The sequence below is a fragment of the Anolis carolinensis genome, chromosome 4, assembly GCF_035594765.1.
Source record: "Anolis carolinensis isolate JA03-04 chromosome 4, rAnoCar3.1.pri, whole genome shotgun sequence".
Taxonomy (NCBI): Eukaryota; Metazoa; Chordata; class Lepidosauria; order Squamata; family Dactyloidae; genus Anolis; species Anolis carolinensis.
In genome coordinates, this window is record NC_085844.1 from 134,396,041 (window position 1) to 134,411,622 (window position 15,582).

Below are 15,582 nucleotides of genomic sequence, written 5' to 3' on the forward strand. Positions count from 1 at the left end.
ATCAATTACAAACATTTTTGCTCATCCCTAGAAGTGCCAATCTCTAGATATGATACCTCACAGGGGCCCTGGCCCAGACCAGAATTTCAGAATGGGACAGCTATAAATTAAAAGGAATTCCTACTGAGGTGTCTGAGTTGTTTTGAATAAAGCCAATTATCTGTAGTTGGAAATCCATAAACAGAGAAAAATGCCAGACAGTATATTCACATTTATTTGAATGCATTTATTTTGAATTTTGTAATCTCTTTTGAGCAGCACAGAACGAATACCAAACTATTGCCAAAAAAAGAGGAACTGTATCCCCAAAAAGAAAATATAACATAAATTTGCATAATATTTACATATTCTAATTTATATGTATAGCTGAAAGTATACTGCATAAGATTTCCCTAGCCTAAAATGATACATTTTAATATATTGGTTATATGGTTCCCGTCCCCTTGATCTGGTCATGTAAGTGTGATTTATTGTTATAATTGTATTATTTTACTTTATTTAATAATGTGTATTATGTCGTTATGTAATGTTTGTGTTTGCTTTTATGACTGTAAACTTCCCTGAGTCCCATCCGGAAGATAGGGCGGTATATAAATAAAGTTTTTATTATTATTATTATTATTATTATTATTATTATTATTATTATTATTGTATGACACAGCAAACAAGATAGACATGCTGGATTTCGTATCACAAAATCACAAGTCGAACACTTCCCAAGTGTCTAGGACTGTGTGATGTATTTTCGGATGATGAGCGCAGATCCCAGCAGGGTGGCCTTTTGCAGTTGGCAGATGGTGATTTTGTCAATGTCTATTGTTTCCAAATGCCGGCTGAGATCTTTTGGCACGGCACCCAGTGTGCCCATCACCACCGGGGCCACCTGCACTGGTTTCTGCCAGAGTCTTTGAAGTTCAATCTTGAGGTCCTGATAGCGGCCGAGTTTTTCCTGTTATTTTTCGTCAATGCGACTGTCACCTGGGATGGTGACATCAATGATCCAAACCTTTTTCTTTTCCACAACTGTGATTTCTGGTGTGTTGTGTTCCAGAACTTTGTCAGTCTGGATTCGGAAGTCCCACAGTATCTTTATGTGCTCATTTTCCAATACTTTTGCAGGTTTGTGATCCCACCAGTTCTTTTCTGCTGGGAGGTGGTACTTGAGGCATAAGTTCCAATGAATCGTTTGGGCCACATAGTTGTGCCTCTGTTTGTAGTCTGTCTGTGCGGTTTTCTTACAGCAGCTGAGGATATGATCAATGGTTTCGTCAGTTTCCTTGCAGAGTCTGCATTTTGGGTCATCAGTTGATTTTTCGATCTTGGCCTTAATTGCATTTGTTCTGATGGCTTGCTCCTGGGCTGCAAGGATCAGGCCTTCTGTCTCCTTCTTCAGGGTCCCATTTGTGAGCCATAGCCAGGTCTTCTCCTTATCAGCTTTTCCTTCAATTTTGTCAAGGAACTTTCTATGCAATGTTTTGTTGTGCCAGCTGTCAGCTCTAGTTTGTAGTGTGGCTTTCTTGTTCTGGTTTTTTGTCTGCTGTGCTTTGAGGAGTTTCTGATTTTTGACTTCAATCAAAGCAGGTTCTTCACTTTGCTTTACATATTCTGCCAGGGCATGTTCTTCTTCTTTGACTGCTTGTTTGACTTGTAAGAGTCCTCTGCCCCCTGATCTTCTAGGCGGATATAGCCGGTCAGCATCACTGCGGGGGTGCAGTGAATGATGAATGGTCATGAGTTTTCTTGTTTTTCTGTCCAAATTGTCCAGTTCCGCCTGTGTCCAGTTTATGATGCCAGCAGTATATCTTATGACAGGTATGGCCCAGGTGTTTATGGCCTTGATGGTGTTGCCTCCATTGAGCTTGCTTTTGAGAATTTTTCTGACCCTTTGTGTGTATTCTTTACTGACCACAGTCTTCACATGTTCATGCTTGATGTTGTCCAGCTGTAATATGCCCAGATATTTATAGGCCACTGGCTGGTGACACTTTATTGTTTGGCCATTAGGCATATTTATGCCCTCATTTTCAATGATTTTTCCCTTCTTCAATGCCACTGTCGAACATTTGTCCAAGCCAAACTCCATGTTGATATCAGTGCTAAAAATTCGGACAGTGTTAGTCAGAGACTGGATTTCAGTTTCCGTTTTCCCATACAGCTTCAGGTCATCCATGTACATCAGATGCGAAATATTATTATTATTATTATTATTATTATTATTATTATTAGGAAATGATATGTGTGACAATTTATGAATGTGAGCTACTTGTCCAAAGTTTAAGATGAAAGCAAGTCAAGAAACAACATGGGTAGTGATTCCAGGAGAAGATAGCTTCCAAAAAGTAGGCAAAGTTCAAAAGCTGTCTGCAAAATGCCATTTCTTTTATAATGTTCTCTCTTTATTCTTGTAGTTCCATGAGACAACTCTGCCAGGGTCTAGACCACATGCCACAGGGATCAAACATCAATTCAGGTGAGAAAGAAGACTGCATTTCTTTGGGTGTTGATAGTGAGGAACAGGAGGAAACTGACCTGTTATTTGTCACTGAAAGGATGTCACATTGAGAAGGAGACAAGCTTGTTTTCTGCTGCTCTAGAGACTAAGGATCTCATCAGACAGAGGTCCATAAGCTGGGGGACAGCAGGAGAATCCAAGGGGCAGTGGGGCAAATCCATGGGGCAGTAGGGGAAACCATTGGACAGCACCTCACATCGCCCTGCATCGCCTTCTTACCATCCCACAGCATTTCCTGTCTGTCCCATGCTGTCCCCAGCTTAGTCTATGGCTTAGTCAGGGCAGCCTCTCAACATGCTGCCAAGACGCAGCCAGTATGGAGCTGAGACAGAACCGGGACAGAGCCTTGCTGGAAGTAGCCCTGCGTTATATGATGGGCTGCGGCGAGTTTCATCCTGACTGTGTCTTGGCAGTGTCCTAGGGTGGGGGGAAAGCCCCATCTGGTGAGGTCCTAGGACACAAGCAGTGAATTCAAATTGCAGGAAAAGTGATTCCACTTATTTCAAATAAGTTCCTGACGGTAAGAGCTGTTCAGCAGTGAAACATGCTGTGTCAGAGTGTGGTGTAGTCTCCTTCTCTGGAGGTTTTGAAGCAGAGGCTACATTGACAATTCTCAGGACTGTTCCTGTATGGCAGGGGTTTGGACTGGATGGCCCTTGTGGTCTCTTCCAGCTCTGTAATTCTATGAACGAAAGAGCTGGGAGAATGTAAGGGTGCTTTCAGTGTAGAAATAGTACAGAGCTGGGGAGAGTTACATTTTGGACTCCATCTGACAGGATCCCCCAACAAGCTAGGCGAGAGTACTGTGTGAGAGATTTTGGGTGCGTAACCTCAACGTTAATGTTTACAGTTATGTCAAATGCAGGAGCATATGTGGAGCTGTTCGGCAGTGGAACTCTCTCCCCTAGACTGTGGTGGAGGCTCCTTCTTTGGAGGCTTTTAAGCACAGGCTGGATGGCCATCTGTCGGGGGTGCTTTGAATGCGATTTCCTACTTTTTAGCAGGGAGTTGGACTGGATGGCCCATGAGGTCTCTTCCAACTCTACTATTCTATGATTCTAGGGAACAATATGATGAAGTTTTACGGATGTCATAATTTGGAAGCTTCTGAATTGGGCAAGATGCATCTACCGGGGGAGCCCTCTGTAGATCTCCCTATACAGCATAGCTACACTTTATGAATGAGATCAGGGCTGAAACAACATAGGAATTAAGTATTTTTAGGAATTACCCTGACAAGAAATGCCATGTAGGGACATTCTCACAATAGAGAATACTGTTCAGGAGATCAAAGATTGGATTTTCAGCTGTTTCCTCTGTCACTGGAGTGTTGCTTACTGCCTTTCCATCTTTGGGTTACCTGCAGGTCCGGTTGAAGAGTCCATCAGCCCTTACTGTGAGAGCATGTTTGGACAGTTTTGGTCTTCTCAGGTGAGAATGACTGGCACCATTTTATTCAATATGCTAGTTCCTTTTTCTCCAGCAACTCAATTGCCAAGGTTTTCAGTCTCTCAGACAGCTTGTGTACAAACAAATAGAAGCAAATAAACAAACAAGAGCAAAGCAAACTCTAACAATGTATCAGTTTGTGGAGATAGACGAAATTGTAACTGTTTCATTAAAAAAAGATCTTAATGATGTTGTAATAGTTCGTGTAAAATGTGACTTCATGGTTTGGGGAACCAGGATCTTTAGTGCTTCAGGTAGATCAGGAAATGGTGTCCCCCACTTACCTAAATTTAGGGATTAGGATCTGAAACCAGCTAAGTTATTATGGCCTCTGAACTGAGAAACCTCACAAGCTTATCTACCCTTTTGTGGTTGTAGTTGTTCACAATTTTCTGGCCTTTCGTGATATTCACAATCTATCTCCCAAGAAAGCTGCCTCATTCTACCTACTTATAAAATAGGGAGTGAAACTTCCAAGATCATACTTGTAACCATAAGGCAGTGGTTCTCAACTTGTGGGTCCCCAGGTGTTTTGGCCTATAACTCCCAGAGATCTCAGCCAGTTTACCAGCTGTTAGGATTTCTGGGAGTTGAAGGCCAAAACATCTGGGGCACAGGTTCAGAGCCACTGCCATAAGGGATCCTTCCACTCTTGAACACAAACAAAAATAGCGGGTAGTATAACTTCTTTTGCTCCCAAATGGTCAGTACTTTTCCTAATTCTTAGAAGTGGCTCCTGTGGACTATTAACCACTTTTTGGGGCATGTTTACTACATTTTTGACTCACAGACCTTATTACAAACAGAAATTGGACAAGCTCAAGTGATTTCCTGGTTTGATAAAAATCCTGTATAGGTCAAAATAAGGTGAGGCTCCTGGAACACCTGAAAGGATGATGAAATGGCTTATTAATTTGTTGGGTACTGTTGCCTATTTGGGGCAAAAATAATTCAGCCTACCATATTTTGAAAGGTAAGAACCAGGGGATAACAATGGGAGCTTCAACCTTCAGGGTCCAATGGAGATCTAAGTTAAAGCCCATCGCTTTTGTAAAACTAGTCTTATCTGGGGCCATGGATAAGGGAAATTAAACTGCATCATTATTGTTTCTGCCGCAAAGAGATTACTACATCATTATTGTTGCTGCCGCTACTATGCTGTTACTGGGCATGAATTGAGCCTTCATGTCCTCAGAGTGTGGTGGAGTCTCCTTCTCTGAATGTTTTTTAGCAGATGGCCATCTGTTGGGGGTGCTTTGATTGTGCGTTCCTGCATGGCAGGGGTTTGAACTGGATGGCCCCGGTGGTCTCTTTCAACTCTATGAATCTATTAATTTCTGAAATATTTGGCTGGACACCTTTGATAACATAAAGCTAGACTAAGCGGACTCCTGCAAAGCAATTTAATTAGCATCAATTTCTGTACTATGCCTAGAGTGCTGTAGCTTGCTTAGCTGCTGACAACATGAGAACAGTCAATGCTCCATTTCCTAAGCATTTTGTTAACGCTCTTCCAGGGTGCAGCTTCCCTCGAATGTCAGGAATATGAAGAGGTGCCAGAATGTGCATCAAGCCGGAAAGAAGAGTCCACGTAAGTGATTTTAATTGCTCTTCCATCTTTGCTTCTTTTCTCTAATGTACAAAATTTAAAAAAATGTGGCTGAAGGGAAGGGTCTGAAAGTGTGGTTTACCTCCTTGATATAGACCATGAAGATGCTGCTCACAAAGGCAAGAGGAGGTGATGGTGCAGTTCAGCACTTATAGTGGTTGCCTGCCTTTGATGTAAAATGTAGGACACGTAGGACAATAAAATGGTTGAAGGTTGTGATATCTGTTGCTGTAGTTCTCCATTTTAAAAAAACCAAACATTTAAACTATTTTCCAGCAATTCCCAGTAACAATATTGTATTCCAAAACCCAAACAGGTTACTTTTAAATTCCAAGACATAACAAAACAAAATACTATTTTCTTCCTCTTCTCCCTCCCCTCCTCCTCATTCGCCTCCTCCTCCTTTTGAAAATCAGCACCAACTTTTTTACAGTTATCAATGAAATAAGTTTTGTATTCTCTCTACAAACCAGCGTGGGCTCTTAGATCTGCCAGGTAGGCCCTTCTCTCACTCCTGCCTCCATCACAAGCACAGTTGGTGGAGGCGAGGGAGAGGGCCTTCTCGGTAGTGGCCCCCCCGACTCTGGAATCAGATTGCCCCCACCCTGTCCACATTCCACAAAGACTTGAAGACATGGATGTTTCAATGTGCTTTTGAACAATAGGTCAGCTTGTAATTTATCTATGCCCAGCCCAAATTGTTAACTGTCCTGCTTCCTGTACTTTATTCCCATCCCTGGTCCTGCACAATCCCTGCCCTCTCCCTTACAACCTATTTAGCCACTTCTCTTTCGGATGTGGTTTTAACTGTTTTTAATTTACTGTTATGTATTTTATTTTATACCTTGTATTTTTGTTTTGGGCTTGGTACCCCATTTATTTATTTATTTATTTATTTATTTATTTATTACAATATTTATATCCCACCCTTCTCACCCAACAGGGGACTCAGGGCGGCTTACAATAAAACACACATATAAAAACTGTACAATACACTATAAATCAGTTAAAAAATTAACTTACATAAGACATTCATAAAACACATTATAAAATACAGATAGGCATATTCAAGTTTAAAAGACTGGGTCTGTCAATTGAGTTCCAGCGTACATAATAGTAATTAATGCAGCCATGTAAGCTGCCCCGAGTCCCCTCGGGGGGGGATGGAGGCGGGTTAGAAAAATAAATTTGTATTATTATTATTATTATTATTATTATTATTATTATTATTATTATTTGTATTGTAGCATTACAACACAAAGAAAAAACGAGAGAAGACAAAAATTTTACTTTTAAATCATAAGAACATTGCATCAAACCACATTAAAATCCCTACTGCATAGTCAAGAAATCAGTACATGCAGTGCTTCAAAATACAATGAATACAATGATCACATGCACATGTGGCAGCAATTTGTGATACTGAAGAATGTACAGCAGCCCCTCATATTCTGCAAGGAGTCTCTTCCAGGACCCTTCAGTTAATACATTTTTTAAACAAAACCTATTTTTCTTACCTGAAATGAATTATGTCTTGGATTTCTGACTGGAGCACACTAAAGAGTCATTCTAGAAAAGTGGTTCTCAACCTAGGGATCCCCAGATGTTTTGGCCTTCAACTCCCAGAAATCCTAATGGCTGGTAAACTGGCTGGAATTTCTGGGAGTTGTAGGCCAAAACACCTGGGGACCCACAAGTTGAGAACCACTGCTCTAGAAAATACCTAGAGAAGTGTTCTGTCTCCAGGCTTCCAGTGGGATTTTATGGTCAATTTTCAGCAATGCTTATGGTAAAACTTGACCATACAATCATACTGGAATCCAAGAGGGAACATTCCTCTGAGCATTTTAGATCCTCCAGAGCAATTCTACAGTATTCAAAGGTCTCAGCATATATTTGAAGCAACATTTAACAAACTTGCATAATAAATGGGTTTGTAAATGCTGTGAGAACTTATGCTTCTTTTAATCAGCATGAAAGACTACTTAAAGCAAGGACAGGCAATTGTGGGAGGCTAGGAGGTCACATTGGCCTTCTGTAAACCTTGGAGGGTCAATCGTATACCCACCTCTCACTGCCCCAAAAGTTTTTTAAAAATGTTTTGCTTCCCAGTGCTGCCATGTGTTAGCACCCCAACTCCCTGGTCATTTTAAATCTAGGAGCAGCTTATTTGGGGACAAACATTTTAAACTGCAAAAATGGCTATGAAGGGCTGCATTTTTGCCACTCTTACCATAGAAACATAGCAACACTTGTAATACCAGCCATTGCTGTTTGGTGTGGAAAGGAATGGGGTGTAAGAATTAAGAGAGCAAGAGACTAAGCCTTCCAATGGAGGGAGAATGGAGCTGCCACTCTTTTTGTTGTCCTTTCCCCTCCTTTACAAGAAGCTATCTAAAGAATACGTAATATTTTGAAGAGAAGATGTGAAAATTGCTATTTTGCTGGGAGGCACCTTTGCTGTCCAGGAGGACGAGTGACTTTCTGGTTGCCCTGGGAAGGAGAATGTACTGGTTTTTCTTTTGATGGGTTCGTTTGTGCTTCATGAAATACCAGTAGGTCTTGTTATTCCAAGAACACCAGGACAGAAGAGAAGAGCCCATCTGCTAAGAAGGAAACTACCCTCAACAGCTGCATTGCCCAGAAAGATAATGAGGGGTATTCCACAGTGGAGGCTCCATGGACCCAAAGCTCTCCATTCAGACTCTCCGATCACCTGTATCCAGACGAAGTTTTGGATGACTTGACCATCTCCCCCTATGCCAGCTATACCTCATTGTCGGAGCGGCCATCCACTGTGCTCATTGGCTGGCTCGACAAGCTCTCTCCACAGGGGTAAGTGGCTAGTCGGAAAAGAATAAAGTATGGAATAATACATCTGAGTTCTGGGTAAAAATGAATGAATTATTCACTTGCAATTCATATCATTAAAATATTGATGAAAACTTTGGAAATCAGACAAGGTAAAAACTACTACAAATACTGAAATAGGAACAGCAGCAGAAAGCAGATACTTCTGCTTTAGCACACAGTAAATGAAACATTATTGGTTAGCACTTCCACACCCACACCAGGTTGGTTTATTTTTAGAAGAATAAATTCAGAGGATCACACATGCCTAGCAGCTGGGATTTCGGGTCAGAAGCCCTCCCTGCTGTGAGTGCAGGCTGTGATCTCTTTTGTGAAAGAATTGTGCTCAGCACATAATTAGAGCATGGCAGCACAGGTTAATCATTAAATTAATTCACCGAAGTGTCCGTGGAACTATTAATAAGAGTACAATTCAGTCAAGTGTTAGAAACACATCTTAGTTACTTTTTGGATGTATATTATATCTCCTGTTGAAGAAATTATTATGTTTTAAGATGTCCTTTCCTCCATATAGGAAGAGTTGTTGTTGCTGCTGCTGCTGCTGCTGCTGCTAAAATTCATGTGAATTATATGTGTTATATGTGAATATATATATATATATATATATATATATATATATATATATATATATATATATAATGTGAGCAACACATATATAAGTGCTCAGGCTGTAATTTCTAACTTAAAAAAATTAAACATATTTAGATTTAATATTTTCATTTATTTCAATTGTCTTTTAATTGAAAAATACACTGGTAAAACCTGGCTGATCAAAGAAGTAATTAATCCAGTGTTAACTGTGAGTAGGGAAGGAAAATCTGTCAGTTCTACTTTCTTACATGTCCACATTTTTTTTAATTTGTGTTAAATTTTAATCAAAACCAGACTTACTCTTATTCCCCCCTACTTGGAAGGCACTCTGTTCTAAGGACCTCATCACATGAGGCTTGGGCTCCGTCCTAGGATGCTTCCAGGACAGAGTCCGATGGAGCCCATCACATGATTCAGGGTGACTTTCGGGAGGGCTCCATCCTGGAAGCCTGCTAGGACAGAGCCCAGAGAACATGGGAGGCTTGATGTGTTCTCATTGCTTAGAACAGGCCAGCGCAGAGAGGAGCTGGGCAGTCACACTTTCCCTTGTGTGATGGGGAAAACAACAATGTAGTGCATGGGGTGATGGTTTCCTCTGCTGCCCCATGGATTTAGCTTGCTGCCCAGCAAATCCCGCTGCTGTCACCCGTGTTCGGGAGCTCAATGTGATGAGGTCCTAGGTCTGAAACCCTTCAAAAGATAAGCCATTTTAGAGACCATTTCCAGGACCAGATACTCTGGATATCCTTTCATGAGTTCCTCTTGGGCAGAGAGATTTCTGAGTAGAGGGATCTGAACTTAATGGACTCCCCTTTCATCCTTGATAGGAATTACGTCTTCCAGCGACGCTTTGTCAGATTTGATGGAAAAAACATCATGTATTTTAACAATGAGAAGGTAGGAGCGGAATTCTTCTTGCTGAACACTATTTTGAAATGTGGGGAGCTAAAGAGATAGGTGGATGAAAGAGAAGAAAAGGAGCTGAAAAAACAGCATGGGGTCTGAATCAATTTAAGAAGGAAAGGGGAGCCTTCCTAGCATGGAGAGAAGGCATGGTAGTGGATGGGGAAGTCTCAACTTTAGGCCTCCAAGCATGCCTTGAGTGCATGGTCCTCTGTGTATGAGAGCTTTTGTCACCCCACCTCGAAAACATCAAAAACATCCAGGCGTCCCCTGGGCAACGTCCTTGCAGACGGCCAATTCTCTCACACTAGAAGCAACTTGCAGTTTTTCGTGTTGCTCCTGACATGAAAAAAGCCCACCCTCAAAAGAAAAGTTAAAGTTAGATTATCAATTTATCAATTCTGTCCCAAAATTCGGTGTGGAAATGTCAAAGCTCATCTCCTTTTTTGCTTGTCTTCTTTCAGGAGCCGTATCCTAAAGGAATGATTCCTCTCACCATCATTGATATGGTGCGTTCCACCAAGGACAGCAAATTCCAGGTTGTCACAAAGCACAGGATCTTTGTCTTCCGGGCTGAAAGTGAGGGTGAGAAATCCCATCCTGAATCAGTTGATCCTTCCCTCTTCACTAATCCAGCCAGTAGTCCCTTTCTCTCTATCCTTGCCCACCATTCCGTCTTTTATTTGTGTTCCTTTTTTGTCATGTTCTTCCTATGCAGAAGTGGAAAAGTACAAGGAGAAATAATTTTTCCTTGTGAGTCTACACCTGTTGCTTCTGCCATATCCAGTCAAAAATAATTGTCTGAAGTGTCTTTCATCTCTCTGACCTTTTGCTATTACCCCCTGCAGCACAGCGGGATGAATGGTGCAACACCCTTCAGCAGAAGGTGATTGAACAACGAATGCTTTGTTCCCGGCCATGCCTTAATGGCAGTAACAGCCGCTTTCAGAAGTTTGGCTACCTGGAATTGAAAGGCTACAAGTCCAAGGTTTTTGTGGTGCTCATCCTGGCAGAGATGTGGCTGTACAAAAGTGAACAGGTGATTGCCAGAGCTTTTCAGCGCTTCTTTCTCCCTTTTCAGAAATTCACACTTGGTACTGAGACATACAAAAGATCACTGTGATTCTCCTGCTTCTCGGATCCACAGAAATGGAAGATAATGTCATATTTTTTGCACTGAGATTTCCTTGTGGACAGATTCAGAGAGGAGACAGACCAACTCTCCTTTGCTCTCGGCGTAACAACATTGTGTGTGGCTTTGACTAAGAATAGAAGGAGGGCAAGGATATGTCAGCACTGGCCTGAAGCCACACTGATCATTTGCAGTCCCTATATGCCTGCAAGATCACAGCCAGTATCAAATATTGATTCTTTTTACTGTTTCTCCTCATTCTCACATCTTCCTCTATTTCCTAGTAGAAAAGTACAGAGAAAATTTTTATTTTTGCAGTGCTTTTCTGGGAGATTTTGGTCAGGGATTCCATGTCTAATGGGAGTGTCATTGTAGTTATGAGTTGAAATTGAATAATCCTTGTCCACCTGTGTCCCCCAGTTCTTTAAGATGGGTGTTGCCATCTGCCTGATTGAGATGCATAGCACTACCATTCGAGAAGCCAAAGGCCGCAGCTTTGAGCTCATCACCCCATTCAAGATCTTCAGGTAATACTCTAGAGTGTACAAGGAATTAATACATTCACATTGAGTGCTATTGGATGCAGGACAGGACCATCACCAAGGGTTGGCATAGGAATCCTTGACCCCTAGCCCAAGAAGCTGGGCCAGTTTCCTATTTTCAGATGGGAGAGGTTCCTGGGAACCAAGGAAGAAACAATGCAAGGAACACAAATATGGGAGAACTAATGCATCAAGCTTCCACTCCCAGTGGTGAAGACTCTTAGAAGGAGCTAAATGGCAAGCTGCTGAGGCTCCTTGATGGGGAAGAGAATTTATGCTCCAATCACTCTTCCCATTGGGAAATGAGAGCTTATGCCAAAGGCTCCTTAGGCCTTTGGACCACAGAGACACTTGGAAGGAGCTTCTCTTTCCATTCTAAGAAAACTCAAGGAAGTTGCTGCTCAGTTCCTTGCAGTTTGTATCCTTTGTAAGAAAAAGAGCTTGTTCCAGGACCCCCAGTTTAATTCTTTGGAAGAAAATAACTGTTTCATGCTTTGGCCCTCTTCATAGACTTGGGGCATGGGATTTGGTGGTAGAGGTAAGGGCTGAGAACCCACAAAAACCTGAAACAATTCTGGAACCCCACATATTCAGGTTTATTCTCTCAGAAAATAACATGGATGGAAGCAGTAAGAGACAGTGCAGAAGAACTGCAGTTTACATGGAGTACTAAAACCAGATCTTCAGATTTTAATGCACACACATTCAGATATCGGTCATTCACACTCTTTGTCCTAAACAATTGGAGCGTATTTGAGCTTTAGGCACTCCAAGTAGATTGTTTATGATGCTAAAGTGTGTATTCTGTTTGCATTCCCTCAGTTTTGTTGCTGAATCTGAACGAGAGAAGAGAGAGTGGATGGAGGCCCTGCAGAACTCCATTGCAGAAACACTCTATGACTATGAGGTAGCTGAGAAGATCTGGTCTAACAAAGCGAACCGGTTATGTGCTGACTGTCATGCCCCAAGTCCCGACTGGGCTTCTGTCAACCTGTGTGTGGTTATCTGCAAGCATTGTGCAGGCAAGTGCCTTCATATGCTGTTTGGCAAGAATGAAGGTGGGGTGGATGAGGGCAGTGACTGGTGGGTCAATGCTAAGTATTCTGAAACTGGAAACAGATCCTAAATGTCAGACCACACACAAACTTTGGGACCTTCTATCAGACCTAGTTGAGTTCCCCTGACTGGAACACTCATGGACTCTAGAGATTTCTTTTTTGTATTCTGATGTAAATGAGTGGCTGTGTGCAAAGAGTACAAGAGCTGTTTCCATGACTGCTGCAGAAGTCTGGAGGCAGCTGAATCATTCGCCTTTCGTATGAAGTTTATACTCACAGCCTCACTCCTTCCACAGGTCAGCACCGAAGTCTAGGCTCCAGTATTTCTAAAGTGCAGAGTCTGAAGCTGGACACAAGTATTTGGAGCAATGAAATGGTTCAGGTATGAAGCATATCTCCAAGGGGATTGGGAGGAGATCGACCCCATGTCAAAAGCTGTAGAAATTCATCAGAGATGGAAAGCAGGGGCTGGAGTGACCAATTTCACTATGTAACATGATTTTTGTCCCTGGGTTATAAATATCATTTCCTTATTGATTCTATCATAAAAGCATGGAAAACATTTGTTTCACTGCAAAAACTGTTTTTGCGGGACATCCTCCAGCATATTTTGCTATAGTTTTTCAATGAATATCTCATAGAGTCTCAACCAATCCAACATAATTTTAGGAAATCACAAAAATGAAGTTTCTGTAGTATAACAACTACTTTCAAAATAAGTACCAACAATTACATAGGAAATTACTTTTCAAAACCAGGAATAGGTTTCTTTTTTTCAAATTTTGTTACATAGTGTTTTGAATTGGGATCCTTGGGGTATAAGCTCACTTCTTGTTGTGGTTCAATCTGATGATGAAGGGGGATTTGGGTTTATGCAGGCTGATCCAGGAAATGTTGAAGGCTCTGAATTGTCAGTGGAAGGCTCTGAATTGTCAGAAAGGCCGCAGGCTAGCAGGGAAGCAGAAGTTGTTGATAAACAGAATAGTAGTAAGGAAGAAATTAGTGATAAGGGTGACCTTTCACTGGATTCAGAACATCAACAAGTCCCAGGTAGCTCTGGCAGCGGGTCAGAGGAATCTTCCTTTGATAGAGATACAAGGTTAAGGTTAAGAGGTCATCGTCCCATACGTTCTCTTAGAATAGCTGGCAAACGTGTGGGAACCCAAGGACAAAGGAATGCTTTCTTACCCTGTAAGCATGGTTAAATAAGAGAGAAACAGGGAAAGATTTCAGGTGAAGCAACGTTGGTTTTGGGAAGCTAAGTTCCTGCCTTGTCTATAATTCTTGCTTTTGTTCATGCCTGGATCCTGTTTTGGATTGCATTTTGGAGTTCATGCTGCCTTGTTTTCATGACTGATTGGCTGTATTAGAGACTTTGAACTATATTCTACAGATTGCCTTTACATTTGGATTATTGTTTTCACTGACTGCCTTTACATTTGGATTATTGCTTTCTTTACTGCTTTTTATTCAGACTTTGCTATCTTTTATCAATAAATTGTAAAAACCAAGTCTGCTGTGGTGGAGTGTGTGTTAAGAGCAAGGTGAACCAGTGCTGAGGTGCAACACTTTCTCTATTTTGACCCGTTCTGATGATTTGGAGAGGGGTCTTCTTCTAAATATCACAAGAGCTCCAATATCAACAAAGAATCTTGTGGCCCATTAAAAATGAACAGTTTTTATTTTCATAAATTTCCCTGAACTCCCATTCACTTCATCAAATGCTGGTTAGGTTACCCAATCTCTTAGGAACATTACTGAGTCCCTCCATCTCTCTCCTACAGCTGTTCATCATGCTGGGGAATGAACAAGTGAACAAATTTTGGGAAGCGCAGCTCCCACCTTCTGAGGCCTTATACCCAGATGCCAATGCTGAGCAGAGACAAAATTTCATCACTTGCAAGTATCGCTATGGACGTTACTGTATGCCACATCCACACTACAGCAGCCAGGAAGACATTTTGCAGGTATGGTTATGATGTAGTTCTTTATGAACTGAGTAATCAGGAGGCACTATAAATTGACTGATTCTCAAATGTGCATCATGTGCAGTGTCAGCTTCCTTAATCTTGCACCTGCACGAGCAGAAGTACAGAGACCATTCCCCATCCTGTGACTATACTATTGCTAGTTAAGCAGAGGCCTCTTGGCATAACTTTCCAGCCATCTTTTTCTTAGGCATTGTGTTCAGCTGTGTCTGGGCCTGGATTGCTGAAGACAATGTTGCTGTTCTTTGCAACCACCATGGAAACAGAGGGGGGACCTTGTGGCAACACTGTAGAAGCCAAGCCTTTGTGCAACAATGGCCAAGGTCAACAAAGGAGCTCCCCAGGTAACTATCTCTTTCTCTGTTTATCTCTCTCTTTATTTATGAGAAGGGAATAACTATTTCCTTGACCATACTCTTTTATTTGTATCCTATTTTTTTGATTAATATTCCAACAAATGTTTAGAGTGTCTTCTGACATCTGCTTGAATCCGCCAGAAATTTTGTAAATCCCAAATGAGCCTCTGTGTTTTGAATGTACATTAATTTTCATTCCCATACAACATTGGCCTCATTTACTAATCTGTTGTCTAGGTCATTATTCACTGGACCTAGGCTGTCATCTATTTAATTTTGGGGGGTCGGGACCCTTCTCCTATATCTTTTATTTATAATGAGGTGACTGAACACCCAAAACTGGCTTCATCGTGTGCTTAGTATCTTTTTGTGAAGACACTGGTCATGGAGTTTAAAAAATTGTTTCTTCCTAATATACAAGTCTTTTGCCTCCACATTAAGGTCCCAGCGTAAATCTCTAACCTATTTTAGTGTAGTGCCATGTTGAATCTGGTTATATGACAAAATGCTCAGAAAGCACTAAAATATCCCTGTCCTTCCTTTCTGTGTGATGGAAAGAAACCCTTTGCCA

General features: G+C 41.5%; 1 protein-coding gene across 3 annotated transcripts in view; it reads left to right on the forward strand.

Moving 5' to 3' along the window:
- Positions 1-15,582, forward strand: part of arap3 (ArfGAP with RhoGAP domain, ankyrin repeat and PH domain 3) — a 62,687-nt gene that overhangs the window by 5,102 nt on the left and 42,003 nt on the right. For all 3 annotated transcript variants that reach the window (XM_008108999.3, XM_008109000.3, XM_016993037.2), the window contains 12 exons: positions 2,409-2,470; positions 3,879-3,943; positions 5,479-5,552; positions 8,145-8,405; positions 9,860-9,929; positions 10,400-10,520; positions 10,784-10,974; positions 11,488-11,594; positions 12,432-12,631; positions 12,964-13,049; positions 14,452-14,634; positions 14,846-14,999. In XM_008108999.3, coding sequence (XP_008107206.2) covers positions 2,409-2,470; positions 3,879-3,943; positions 5,479-5,552; positions 8,145-8,405; positions 9,860-9,929; positions 10,400-10,520; positions 10,784-10,974; positions 11,488-11,594; positions 12,432-12,631; positions 12,964-13,049; positions 14,452-14,634; positions 14,846-14,999 — 1,574 coding nt within the window. The remainder of the gene's footprint in view (positions 1-2,408; positions 2,471-3,878; positions 3,944-5,478; positions 5,553-8,144; positions 8,406-9,859; positions 9,930-10,399; positions 10,521-10,783; positions 10,975-11,487; positions 11,595-12,431; positions 12,632-12,963; positions 13,050-14,451; positions 14,635-14,845; positions 15,000-15,582) is intronic.